This window comes from Nymphalis io, chromosome 14 (genome assembly GCF_905147045.1).
Source record: "Nymphalis io chromosome 14, ilAglIoxx1.1, whole genome shotgun sequence".
Lineage (NCBI taxonomy): Eukaryota > Metazoa > Arthropoda > Insecta > Lepidoptera > Nymphalidae > Nymphalis > Nymphalis io.
The window spans coordinates 4527163-4540659 of record NC_065901.1 but is presented as its reverse complement, the minus strand read 5'-3'; the positions used below and the strand labels follow the sequence as shown (position 1 = coordinate 4540659).

The window sequence follows — 13497 nt, the reverse complement described above, 5'->3', positions numbered from 1 at the left end:
GAGAACGTATAAAGTAGGAGGTTTCAGCAGGTAAATGTCAACGGGCTCAATATGACAAATATCGTTACAAATGTTATAATTAGGATACTCAATATAATTTATCTTAAAAACCATAATAGCCCCGTGGGGTGGTTAAAACACGTAAATCAAAATCGAAGTTTACGGGCTTAAGACCGGGAAAGTATACTGAATTTTTATGTACTTAATTTGTGTTTATAATTTATTTCGTGGAAACCATTATGCGGCGGATAATATTCTGTTGTATATGTTTATGCACCAAGCTGCATGGAAGAAGAAATTTCAAACTTTATTTATTTTGAACATCATGGCTAAAAATAGACGCCTTTTTCGCAATTGAAAAGAGCATTTTGATTCTAATAGACTAAGTAAGTTTTCCAACTACATCGACGAGTCAACTCCGTTGCGGTTCGAAGTTAGCGATTTCTTATACAACAAACAGATGGCAACTGCGTTTATGTGCAAGTTCTCAATCTGGATCCCTTGATAATATTTTATTTTCTATATATGAATATTTTGTGTAGTATTTTAGACATCTATATATTAAATTTGTTTTTTTTTTATACATAGACCAAAGGACTAATAATTTGCCGGCGTTTATATGCTGGTGTGGTGCACTCCATGGCGCTATACGGTGCACCCATTTGGGTGGATACTCTCACCGCTCGTAACAAGGCTCTTCTACGGAGAACGCAGAAAGTCATAGTGGGGAGAGTGATACGTGGTTACCGTATGCTGTTGTGGACACTGTGTGGATCTCGCGAGTGTTCCGCCTTGGGAACTTCAGGCGAAGGTGCTTGCGTAAGTGTACCGGTTTCGGTTGTTAGCGAGGTCGAATGGCGACCGTCCGGGACTGGCGGAAGTGGAGCGGGTCAGGGCTCTAGCTCAGCGAGCACTGATTTGCAGGTTGGAGCCTTGGCAGGCTTAGCGACAGTGGACGCCGGCCGTCCCCACTTGAGTCGCTGGATGGAACGGAGTCACGGCACACTTACATTCAGGCTGACGCAAGTATTTACCGGGTATGGTTGCTTCGGTAGGAATCTGCACGGGATAGCGAGGTGAGAGGCGGCACCTTCCTACCATGAGTGCGGCGTTTTTACAGCAAAATAAATAAATAAAATAAAAAACTAATTATAGAACTCTGGTCAAACAAATTGAATCAAAGAACGTGTATTTTTTTAAAGAAACAGTGAGCTTTTATTTACATAATAACTGCTTCTAATTCATTACTGACTTCATTTTAATACAGTTGAAATAAATTTAAGTCTGTTTTCTTACTCATATAAATACGATAATCTTAAAATATTACTGAGATAAAATTAATCAAGTACATATTATAATAAGAAATAAAATATATAATATGTACAAAAATGTTATTAATTACATATTATAAACATTATTAAACTACAATAGCTTCATATTTCACGTCTTTTTCATTATCTTTACGATAAATCTATATTTATATTAAAGTCTTAGTTGATTTCGATAAACTAAGTCAAACTAAGTGAGGAATAGAAATTGAAACGTTGTAGCACGCATTAAATAAGCAATCTCCAATATTTGGCAATTCCAAACCCTTTTACGGGTGATACAAACATGAAACTTCGCATATAACTGCCAATAACAAATCCTATGCGTTGGTGACAGTGCCAGAATATTCTCGCCTTTAGCACTTTCTTATTACGTGCGGATAAGGTTCAAAATTGCACGTGATTTCATAAGGATTATGTTGGTGTTATGGAAGGAAATTAAATCACTAAGAATGGAAGCAACCGTGCCTCGGCATAATATCGCCGCCCTCCATCAAGAGGGCCTCTAAGATTCGATGGGGATTTAAGACGTTTTTGCTTTACCAACCAAATATTTATACTTTGATATATTATTTATGTAACGTGTGAATTCAGTAGATATTATACCTAAAGATGTTCGTACATAACATATAAAAATATTTTCAAGTTAACGGAACAAATTTTACATGGAAAATGCAATTCGTCAAAATGGCCTACACATAAATTCCTGTATATATTATCATTGTTTTGTTTTTTAATAAAACGTTTTATTATCAGTAAAATGTTTTCGAACGGTTCAAAGAAATCTAAGTAAATTTAACTATAGAGGTTTTTAGAGGTTACCGGTAAAAATTGATCCAAATTTCCGACAATGGTATTATTGTGGAAGATATCGACTACAACACAGAATCTGTTAATTTTCTACTACCAATTTAATCTTAAAAACCACCGCTTTTCATCAAAATCCGTTCACAATCCGTAACCGTAACAGCCTGTGAATATCCCACTGCTGGGCTAAAGGCCTCCTCTCCTCTTTTTGAGGAGAAGGTTTGGAGCTTATTCCACCACGCTGCTCCAATGCGGGTTGGTGGAATACATATGTGGTAGAATTTCAGTGAAATTAGACACATGCAGGTTTCCTCACGATGTTTTCCTTCACCGTAAAGCACGAGATGAATTATAATCACAAATTAAGCCCATGAAAATTCAGTGGTGCTTGCCCGGGTTTGAACCCACGATCATCGGTTAAGATTCACGCGTTCTTACCACTGGGCCATCTCGTTCACAATCGATAAAGCTTAAATTACATTGTATATATAAAATAATATTAAGGATGTTTTAAAATTATTGGTTTATGTGGAATATTTTTTTTTTACTATTTCACAATAAAAATAAATATATATAAGAGCTGGGTTTGATCTTACAATTGCTTTAACTATACTGGCTTTTGAACCTTATGTAAAATTTGTGCTAAATTATAAGAATAATAAACATCATTAATTGTTTAATTATAGCTCACACCGTACGGAAGATTTCATTACATGTCAGTTCCGGGTCTTATTAGCGGAAGCTAATAATTATCCCTGATGTGGAAACAGATTGCTCTTTCAACATGTAATTGGATTAACCATTCTCTTTTATGTCGGAATCGACACACACGTGATAAGCGTGCGTCCAACTACTTTACTTATTTTAGTTGGTTACACAAATTTGAGTTTTAACGCAATTTTAATAGGGATCAAATTAGAAAAAAGTGAATTTAAATATTGATAAATTAAGTCATCAACGACATTTGAATAAAATCAGCTATAACGCTAAGTCATGATATTGTCTATTCCTATATAAATCACCGTTAGCTAACTATATATCGTAAATGTACATAATACCTTTCTTACCCCAAAACACTTAACAATATTAAATATTGAATATTGTATTTGTTGTTATACTAGATTGAGTTTTCAATAATCCTGAATTTAACAGAAGTAAATAGAGTCAGAAGAATATAAAAGAATAACTGAGTGGGTGACATATCGACACATAGCTCAAGCTGGGGCTAACACCATGAAAATGTGCATACAACCGGGTTAGAACTAAGGAAGGATTTTTAAAAATGACTCCTATAGTGGTGATAAATAGAATTACAGTCTGAAGAAAAATCATTTATTTTTGAATAAAGTGCCATGGAAATTGGTACTTAGTAATTATGATACGAGCAAAGTTACGTAAAGCGCTAGTCTTAGTATAATTGCATATTGATTATGATTGTATTTTTTAAAGTACGTACATGAATGCCTGTTTTTTAAAATTAAAAAAAAAAAGATTTGTACGAAGCGGTTTCTATTAATAATAAATTTACAGTTTCCGAGATACAATACAATGAGGTTTACGCTAGTTTATAAAAGAAAGGCGATGGGATGTGGTCAGATTATATGATTAGCACAAAATAGAGACGAAAAAATTTAGTAATACTAATTGAATTTAATATTAGTCAGTTGAAAAATTTTCAGTTGCAGCCTGCCTTGAAATTGGAAGTGTGTACAATCCCATGCCGCGTAAAACCAGTGAAGCCGTTGGTCCTGTAGCTGAAGTCTTTTCTCTCGGATTTCTATTATTGATTATGAGACATTATAAAATTATGTCATGTTCAGTTGCCTAGTCTCTCTTAAAAATGGCCGCCGTGGCTGACATTGGTCAGGTGATGTCCTATTATCATCGTCACCGTCGAAGCTTTTTATTTAAAAGTAAAAGTTAAAACGATATAATAATTTTATTCAATGAGTGGTTAGAATTAAACCTTAAACGTAGATAAAGTTCAAAACTACTGTTATTATTTTTGAAAATAATTAAAATTTAATGCAAATGTAATTATAAAATGTTTTAAGTCCACAAATAATGCATACGAATTAACTTAGTGCAACATTGTTCTCACTTCTCAATCAAGGCAAGTTCGACCCCACAAAGCGTCAGAACGTGTACAAACAATCGGCGAGTTGCCGACTCCCCGAGCTGTTACATTATGCAAATTTACTCGCTAAGTAACAGTGCACTACTTAAAATAACGATTATTTTTTTTTATCTAAACCGTTAGTTACTAAATACAAAAGAAATATAATCTCGAGATTTTATTCTATATTTTTGAATCGTCGTTGTGAATAAATTGATTTACGTTATTTTAATGTTTTTTTTTTTTTTTATAGAATAGGAAGGTTTTTTTTTTTTTTTATATGCCCCGGGATGGCAAATGACTCCACTCCACCTGATGGTAAGTGGTAGTAGAGTCCAAACGCGACGACGGCCAGTACAGTCGGGAAGAATGTTCTGTACTAGCCGTCCCCGCCATGCCGCCGCAAGATGCCTCTTCACGCCTCGTTTGAAGGAACCCGGGTTGTAAGAGGAGGGGAACACGTGAGCTGGTAAGGAATTCCATTCTTTGGTAGTGCGGCAAAGAAAGGAGTTGCCAAATTTCTTTGTGCGCGATGGAATTGATGTCACAGTTAGGCGGTGACATCGAGAACCAGCTCGCGTGGACTTAAGAAGGAAGGGGGAAGCAGAAATTAGAGAGAATAATTCCTCAGAGCACTCGCCGTGATACAGACGATAGAAAGCGCTCAGTGCTGCTATCTCGCGACGCAATTGTAAAGGTTCAAGGGTGTTTGTGACCTTTACGTCGCCAATAATGCGTACTGCACGTCGCTGCAAACGGTCCAAGGCCTCCATTAGGTACTTAGCGGAGCCATCCCAAAGGTGCGAGCAATATTCAACGCAAGACCGTACCTGTGTTTTGTATAACAGGCACAGTTGTTGTGGCGTGAAAAAACGCCGCACCTTGTTCAGAACTCCGAGTTTTCGTGAAGCTGTTTTTATAATAGCCTCGATGTAATCCCTTGGACTAAGGTCGCAGCGAACGTCCATCCCCAGCATGGCGATTTTGCTTTGTATCATCAGCGGTGTGCCACAGAGGGAGGGATGAGGGTAAAATGGTGACTTTTTCGCTGTGAGAGCGCACACCTGTGTTTTCTTGGCATTAAACTCAACAAGATTATCAGAACCCCATTTGGCGATGAGCTCTAATGTCCTATCGAGTTCAATGACAAGATTCTCCCGCCTCTCCTCAGTTTCCGCCCGCCCAGCCACTGCGCGTCCGTGGTATCCACCATGCACTGTACTATCATCTGCATAGCAATGTATGTTCCCAAGAGAGAGCATATCATTGATATGCAAAAGAAAGAGTGTGGGAGATAGCACAGATCCCTGGGGGACCCCAGCATTCACTACATAGAATTGTGAAGCGCAACCATCTACTAAAACACGAAGGCTACGCTTGTGTAGGAAGCTGGCAATCCAGGTGCATAGCTGAGCAGGCAGACCATATGCCGGTAGCTTGGAGAGAAGACTTCTGTGCCAGACCCTGTCGAAAGCCTTGGAGATATCGAGGCTGACAGCCAACGATTCTCCATGCTTGTCGATAGCTTCACCCCAGAGGTGCGTTACGTACGCTAGAAGATCACCTGTGGACCGTTTTGGTCGAAACCCGTACTGACGATCATTAATTAGACAGTGATCTTCTAGGTAATGGATCAGTTGGTTGTTTAAAATCCGTTCCATCACCTTACAAAGTACTGAGGTGATAGCTATTGGCCGATAATTTGCCGGGTCAGACCGATCCCCTTTTTTGGGAACCGCTTGCACATTAGCTCTTCTCCAAGCCCCCGGCACACATCCCGAAGAGAGAGAAAGTTGGAAAAGGCGCGTTAACACAGGAGACAGCTCCGCTGCGCACTTCTTCAGCACAATGGCTGGTATTCCATCGGGACCGCTAGCTTTCCGTATATCGAGTGATTGCAGCTCCGCACGCACATCACGTTGCCTGATTTTGATGTCAGGCATCGTGTGGCCACATGAAGGTATTGTTGGTGGCTGCGCACTACAATCATCGATCACAGAGTTGTCGGCAAAGAGTTTAGCCAGGAGGTCGGCTTTCTCCTGCGGACTGTGAGCTAGCGATCCGTCCGGATTTCTGAGCGGTGGCAGCGAAGGTTGGCAGAAATTGTTTTGCACAGACTTGGTCAGACGCCAGAAGCTACGGGAGCCCCTAGGATGCGAAATAAGGTCATGACCAATCTGTACAATGCGCTGTGCATCCGCTCTCGTGTATGCCTTCCTACAGGACTTGGAATTTTTATTGTAGTTTGCTTTCAGTGAGTCAATGTTAGATGCCCCGCTAATGCAGCCGTTGATCCACGCGCGATATGCCGCCTGCTTAGATGATACAGCGTCGGCACATTCACGCGTGAACCAACGGTTACGCGTACCCCTATTGATGAGATCTGAGCTAGGAATGTAGTATTCCATTCCTAACATGATCTCATCAGCAACAGCAGCGGCACTAGCTGTCGGGTCATTCCCACTGAAGCAACGTTCCTTCCAGGGGACTGACGCATAGTAATCGCGCATACCGTCCCAATCTGCCGACTTATAGTGCCAAACGCGACGTTTGCATACCGCTGATGGCGGCAGCTTGGCCTGTGGCACTTTGGTAGATATAAGGCCGTGATCCGAAGAACCAAGTGGAGCCTGAACCACAACCTGATATTCCACCGGGTGAGAAGTCAGCAGAAGATCCAGTAGAGAAGGCGCTTGCCCATCAATGTCCGGGATCCTGGTGGGCTGATCAACCAGTTGGGTCAAGTCGTGTGTGAGAGCAAAAGCATGAGCAGTTCTTCCAGCATGGTCAGTTTTGAGGGATTTCAACCATGATTCATGGTGAGCATTAAAATCCCCCAAAAACACCAATTCCGCGTTAGGAAACTGCTCTTGCGCAGCATCTGCCACCCGACTAAGATGGTCGAATAATCGGCTTGTCTCCAAGTCACCATTGTGGGATCTGTAGAGGCACACGTAGACTCGACTCTGACGAACCAGGTCCACACGTACCACCAACATGGAGAAGGAGGGGTCCTCCAAGCAGCGCAATCGGTGACAACAAACATCCGCCCTGACGAACAAGCATACTCCGGCTTTCGCTTTAAAAGATTCTTCCAGCATGTAGCCGGGATAGTTAAGGTAGCTGGTGTCGGCAGGGCGGAGTATTTGCGTCTCCGTGAGAAACAACATTGCTGGCCGTGCTGTCTCGAGATGGTGGTGGACAGCGTTGAGGTTAGCATGGAGTCCTCGGATGTTAGAGAACTCGACCTCAAACAGGTGGACGCGCATATGGGCCACCTGATGGTAAGTGGTCACCAAACGCCCTTAGACATTGGCATTGTAAGAAATGTCAACCATCGCTTATAGTCAATGCGCCACCAACCTTGGGAACTAAGATTTTATGTCCCTTGTGCCTGTAATTACACTGGCTCACTCACCCTTTAAGCCATGTGTGGTATATGTTAGCTTAAGGAGATTTGCTATTTAATAATGCTATACTCTTTGTAATATTATTTACTAAAAAAAAAAACAAACAATCTGTGAAAAGTCAATATTTTTAGTCAACTTAACATAATACCTGCTAAAATAGTCCTTAAAATACTGTGTAATTATTATGTCGTTAAAACATTTCTGTAGATATATTGCTTAAAAAGGCATAACGTTTGAACGACATCATAATAGCTATGTACCTACTTTATGTAAAAACTGTAATGTAGCAATGAAATGGCACTTTATATCACGCCAAATACTGGACCGTATTGTTCGTTTCAGTTTTAACGCGACCGTCCTCTGATTTGTATGCTATAATCATGTGTATGCTATGCAGTTCGATTGCTTTTATTTTCCTTTTAATTTTCAATAAATATTACAAAAAAAAAAAACTAATAATGTTTCCAAGGCAATAAGTAGATGCGCACTCACGAACATTATAAAATACATAATTAGTGTTAGACAAGTTTAAAAAACATATTAATGTAATTATTTGAATACGGTACACACAGTCATTTTTGTGCCTTAGTGTCATTTATAATAAAAAATGTCGGCTTGTTTCACAAGTTTAAGCTATAAATTCAGTGGTCGCTTAGTCTATCGTTCGCTCCGCTTTAATGGCCGATAGGTGGTAATGGCGCTCTGGAAGGCGACAAAAAGCAAGGTGCGCGGAGAGCGTAAATCAACCGGCCGGGCGCTACACCTAATATATTTTTTGTCCCGAACGAGGAGTGACGAAACGGGAAAGTGCTCGAATTCGGTGATTAAATTGCTTACCATAGTTGATATATTTCACGATTCTATTCGATATTTATTATTTACAGAATAATATATCATTATTTTATTATAAAATAAATGTATGTTATATCACTGGTGTTGTACCACTTTGCGTCTGTAGTTACACTGGCTCACTTACCCTTCAAATCGGAACACCACAATATTTAAGTGGGTAACCCCAATCACAAAGTAGGTGTCTTATAAGTGAAAATGTTATATATATATATATATATATATATATATATATATATATATATATATATATATATATATATAAGCGAAATACCACTCATCGCGAGATTTACTAAACTATACGCCCGATTGACATAAAATTTGTCTAAGTTATTCCTTCTTCGACGTAGACGCTCAAAGAACGGATTTTACGCAAATTCTATCAAAAATACATTTTTCTCCTTATCAACCCGTTCGAAGCCGGGACGATTAGCTAGTTTAATATAACATTGTGTATTTATTTATTATAACTAGACATCTAATGCAGCTTTTTACGTCAATTAGACACATAATATACTTTTTCACATCGATGAATGTGGTTCATTATTATTCTCAAAGCCTACAAAGCCAGCAACTTGTAAGTACTTGTTGAACTATGGAGTCTGGCACAATACGGATTATAATTAAATTACACAATGGTTACGTTAGCATTTATTAATGTTGTATTATGAAAATATAGAGCGATGAATTGAGAATTTTAAAAGAAAACAACATAATAATAATAATAATCAATTAATATAAGGAACTATTTTTCTTTGTGTAAATATACCGTTTCACGATTTCCTCTGTATTTTATCTATTACTAAAGAGAAAGAACTATACAATACGCGCGGACAACATATTAAACTGCTCTAGCTTGTAGCTTATTTTTATATTTGACATCCTTTGACATTTCCAGCATTTTTACTCCGATTACTTAATCACCGTGGCAAATTGATGGAAGAATAATAGCAAGTAACTATGCAGTCACAAGATTAATACGTTAGAGCTTATTGTAGTTACCGCCTCTTACGATGAAATACAGACCAAATTGAATCGAGTTGAATAAGGTAATAGTGAGATTTTTTTTTCTTAGTAAAAAATATATAATTTGCATAGTCATTACATAGGATTTGATTTAAATTTGCATTATTCATTTTTATTATTTTAGTCAAATTTTAAAATAGTCCCTCCCGATTCCCACCCCACGCAAAGCTCCTCATAATGCAGGCCGCATTTCCGCGCTGTATGCTGTATTTCCTCTGTATTAGATCTTTGCTACTCTTATATTATTATATCTTAGAATAATTATAATTACTCGTTTTCCCTTATATCACAAGTATAGTAAACTTGAAAAATTTTAGAAGTAGTTCCTGCAGTAGAAAAAAAAAAACACTAGCCTAATCCGTGGCTAATAGTAGGACCTGATGATTTTTTTTTTCACATTACGTTCTTTCATCAATGCCATCGATGCTTAGCGCATCAATTAACCGTGTGGGTGCAGAAAACCTACCAGTAAATATCAATATTCACACTTTTTCGTCAATAAATTGTTTTTCATTGGAATCGTTTTAATAGTAGATATTTACAGTGGTTAAATTTCAACTTTATAAATTGTGACGTAATATTTTCTATTCCAATTAAGTAGTTCATGTTAAAATCAACATGGCTTCCAAACAGTGTATTAACGTATGAATTAATCATTATGTCAATTAAATAACTAATTAATGGAAGTAATGAACTCATGTCTCTGTATTTAAATTTGTTCCATACAAGCGAAGTAATTGTTTATATAATTCAAGGGTTTGAATTAAACTTATGTTACTATAACCCTTTTATTGTAATTAAATGACGAAAATTGAGGAATAGTAACGGTCAAGGGGAGGTTAAGCAAAAATCACAATAGAAACAAACAAAGAAAACTTACTGCTACATACATTACATAATGGACGTTTTTGGTTAAAGTTAGGAATCATACTTGTACCATGACTTAATACATAACCTAACCTCTAACCTCACACGCATATATCCACATGCGGTTTCACACAACTGCATGTGGATATATGCTAGCGGTATATACATGAAAAGTAACGGTATTAGTGCGATATTGTGAGAAATGTTCTCCTTTTAAAATTTAATAAAAATGCGAATCGGCTTTGATGGAAACCAAGCTTTTTATATTTACACTTGAAATTACTAAATATTCGTAAGTTTTTTTTAAAAATGTTTACTAATTATTGTTATCTAGTAGGTTGCTGTCATATTTTGTAATTAAAATTGTTTTGATACGTATTGATGTATTTTTATTTTAAGTTTTGTTACAAAAAATATTTTTCATATATTATTGCTAGCTCCATGTTTTCTTTCATCCGTGGCAGGGCAAGACTCTCAAAGATGACTCCTTTGTGAGTTACCGGCGGGTCAGGGTTCGATTCTTCGCCATGATTAATGTTACACGGGTCCCGAATACGGTAAACGTATTCAAACGTAAGAACGTTGAAATAAAAACAATTCTAATAACAAAGGTGTCAATTGTATATTCCACTTAAACAGACATCATATTATTGACTGCTGACATTTGCACTGTAACATTGAAAGATTGGTCGTCAGGAGAACATTATATTGACAGCTGACATTTGCACTGTAATATTGACAGATTGGTCGTCAGGAGAACATTACATTGACAGCTGACATTTGCACTGTAATATTGACAGACTAGTCGACAGGACATCATATTATTGACTGCTGACATTTGCACTGTAATATTGACAGATTGGTCGTCAGGAGAACATTACATTGACAGCTGACATTTGCACTGTAATATTGACAGACTGGTCGACAGGACATCATATTATTGACTGCTGATATTTGCACTGTAATAATGAGGATATCATTATAATGACCGCTGACATTTGCAATATTATAATACGGGCAGAATGGTCGTCAGGAAATCATATAATTGACAACTGACATTTACACTGAAACATTGACAGATTGGTCACTGGTCACGGGTCGGCGGCTCTGAATCGGAGAAAGAATCCTTCTGGAATGACTTGGAAGACATGCTCCGCTACATTCCGAACACCGAGAGCATCGTGATAGGTGGAGATTTGAACGGCCATGTTGGTGAGGAGTCACGTGAATATGGACGTGTACATGGCGGCTACGGCTATGATCGTGAGAATGCAGAGGGAGATTCAATACTCAGCACTTGCTTATTATCAGACCTTGCCATTGTTAACACTTTCTTCCAAAAGAAACCCGAGCACCTCATCACCTATAAAAGTGGGCCGCACTCCACCCAGATTGACTACTTGCTCATAAGAAGAAGCCAAATTGGTATAGTGACCAACTGCAAAGTAATTCCTGGGTAATGCCTCACAACACAACACCGCATCCTTGTCATGGACATGCTGGTAGTACCAAGCAAAAAAGTACCTGAACGACGCAGACGCAGCATCTGCATAGCAATGTATGTTACTCCGGCACATATCCTGAAGAGAGAGAAAGTTGGAACAGGCGCGTTAACACAGAAGACAGCTCCGCCACGCACTTCTTCAGCACTATGGCTGGTATTACACCGGGACCGCTAGCTTTCCGTCCATCAAGTGATTGCAGCTCCGCACGCACATCACATTGCCTGATTTTGATGTCAGGCATCGTGTGGCCACATGAAGGTATTGTTGGTGGCAGCGCACTACAATCATCGATGACGGAGTTATTAGCAAAGGGTTTAGCCATGAGATCGGCTTTCTCCTGCGGACTATGAGCTAGCGATCCATTCGGATTTCTAAACGGTGGCAGCGAAGGTTGGCAGAAATTGTTTTGCATAGACTTAGTCAGACACCAGAAGCTACGGGAGCCCCTAGGATGCGAAACAAGGTCATGATTAATCTGTACAATGCGCGATGCATCCGCTCTCGTGTATGCCTTTCTACAGGACTTGGAGTTTTTGTTGTAGTTTGCTTTCAGTGAGTCAATGTTAGATGCCCCACTAATGCAGCCGCTGACGCCACGCGTGATTTGATGATACAGCATCGGCACATTCACGAGTGAACCAACGGTTACGCGTACTTCTACTGACGAGATCTGAGCTAGGAATGTAGTATTCTATTCCCAACATGATCTCGCCAGCAACAGCAGCGGCACTAGCGGTCGGGTCATTTCCACTGAAGACATCGTTCCTTCCAAGGGACCGACGCATAGTAATCGCGCATACCGTCCCAATCTGCCGACTTATAGTGCCAAACTTGACGTTTACATACCGCTAGTGGCGGCAGCTTGGCCTGTGGCACTTTAGTAGAGATAAGACTGTGATCCGAAGAACCAAGTGGAGCCTGAACCACAACCTGATATTCCACCGGGTGTGAAGTCAGCAGAAGGTCCAGTAGAGAAGGCGCTTGCCCATCAATGTCTGGTGGGCTGATCAACCAGTTGGTTCAAGTTGTGTTTAAGAGCAAAAGCATAAGCAGTCCTTTCAGCATGGTTAGTTTTGAGGGATTTTAACCATGATTCATGGTGAGCATTAAAATCCCCCAAAAACACCAATTCCACGTTAGGAAACTGCTCTTGCGCAGCATCTGCCACCCGACTATGATGGTCAAATAATCGGCTTGTCTCCAAGTCACCATTGTGGGATCTGTAGAGGCACACGTAGACTCGACTCTGACGAACCAGGTCCACACGTACTACCAAAATGGAGAAGGACGTGTCCTCCAAGTGGTGCAGTCTGTGACAGCAAACATCCACCCTGACGAACAAGCATACTCCGGCTTTCGCTTTGAAGGGTTCTTCAAGCATGTAGCCGGGATAGTCAAGGTAGCTGGTATCGGCAGGGCGGAGTATTTGTGTCTCCGTGAGAAACAACATTGTTGGCCGTGCTGTCTCGAGATGGTGGTGGGCAGTGTTGAGGTTAGCGTGGAGTCCACGGATGTTAGAGAACTCGACCTCAAACAGAGGAAGTAATGTAGTCTATGACTATGTGTATTATTGCAAAGTTTTAATTTTA

General features: G+C 39.4%; 1 protein-coding gene across 1 annotated transcript; it reads left to right on the top strand.

Annotated features, from left to right (window-relative positions):
• Positions 1–8355: 8355 nt before the first annotated feature.
• LOC126773491 (uncharacterized) lies at positions 8356–11863 on the top strand. Its single transcript, XM_050494444.1, has 2 exons — positions 8356–8385; positions 11483–11863. The coding sequence occupies exons 1-2, from the start codon at positions 8356–8358 to the stop codon at positions 11861–11863; spliced, it is 411 nt and encodes a 136-aa protein (XP_050350401.1).
• The last annotated feature ends 1634 nt before the right edge of the window (positions 11864–13497 follow it).

Coding starts and splice junctions, on each gene's coding strand:
- LOC126773491 (XM_050494444.1), top strand. CDS start 8,356: ATGGCGCTCTGGAAGGCGACAAAAAGCAAG. Junction 8,386..11,482: donor GGAAGGCGACAAAAAGCAAG/GTGCGCGGAGAG, acceptor AAACATTGACAG/ATTGGTCACTGGTCACGGGT.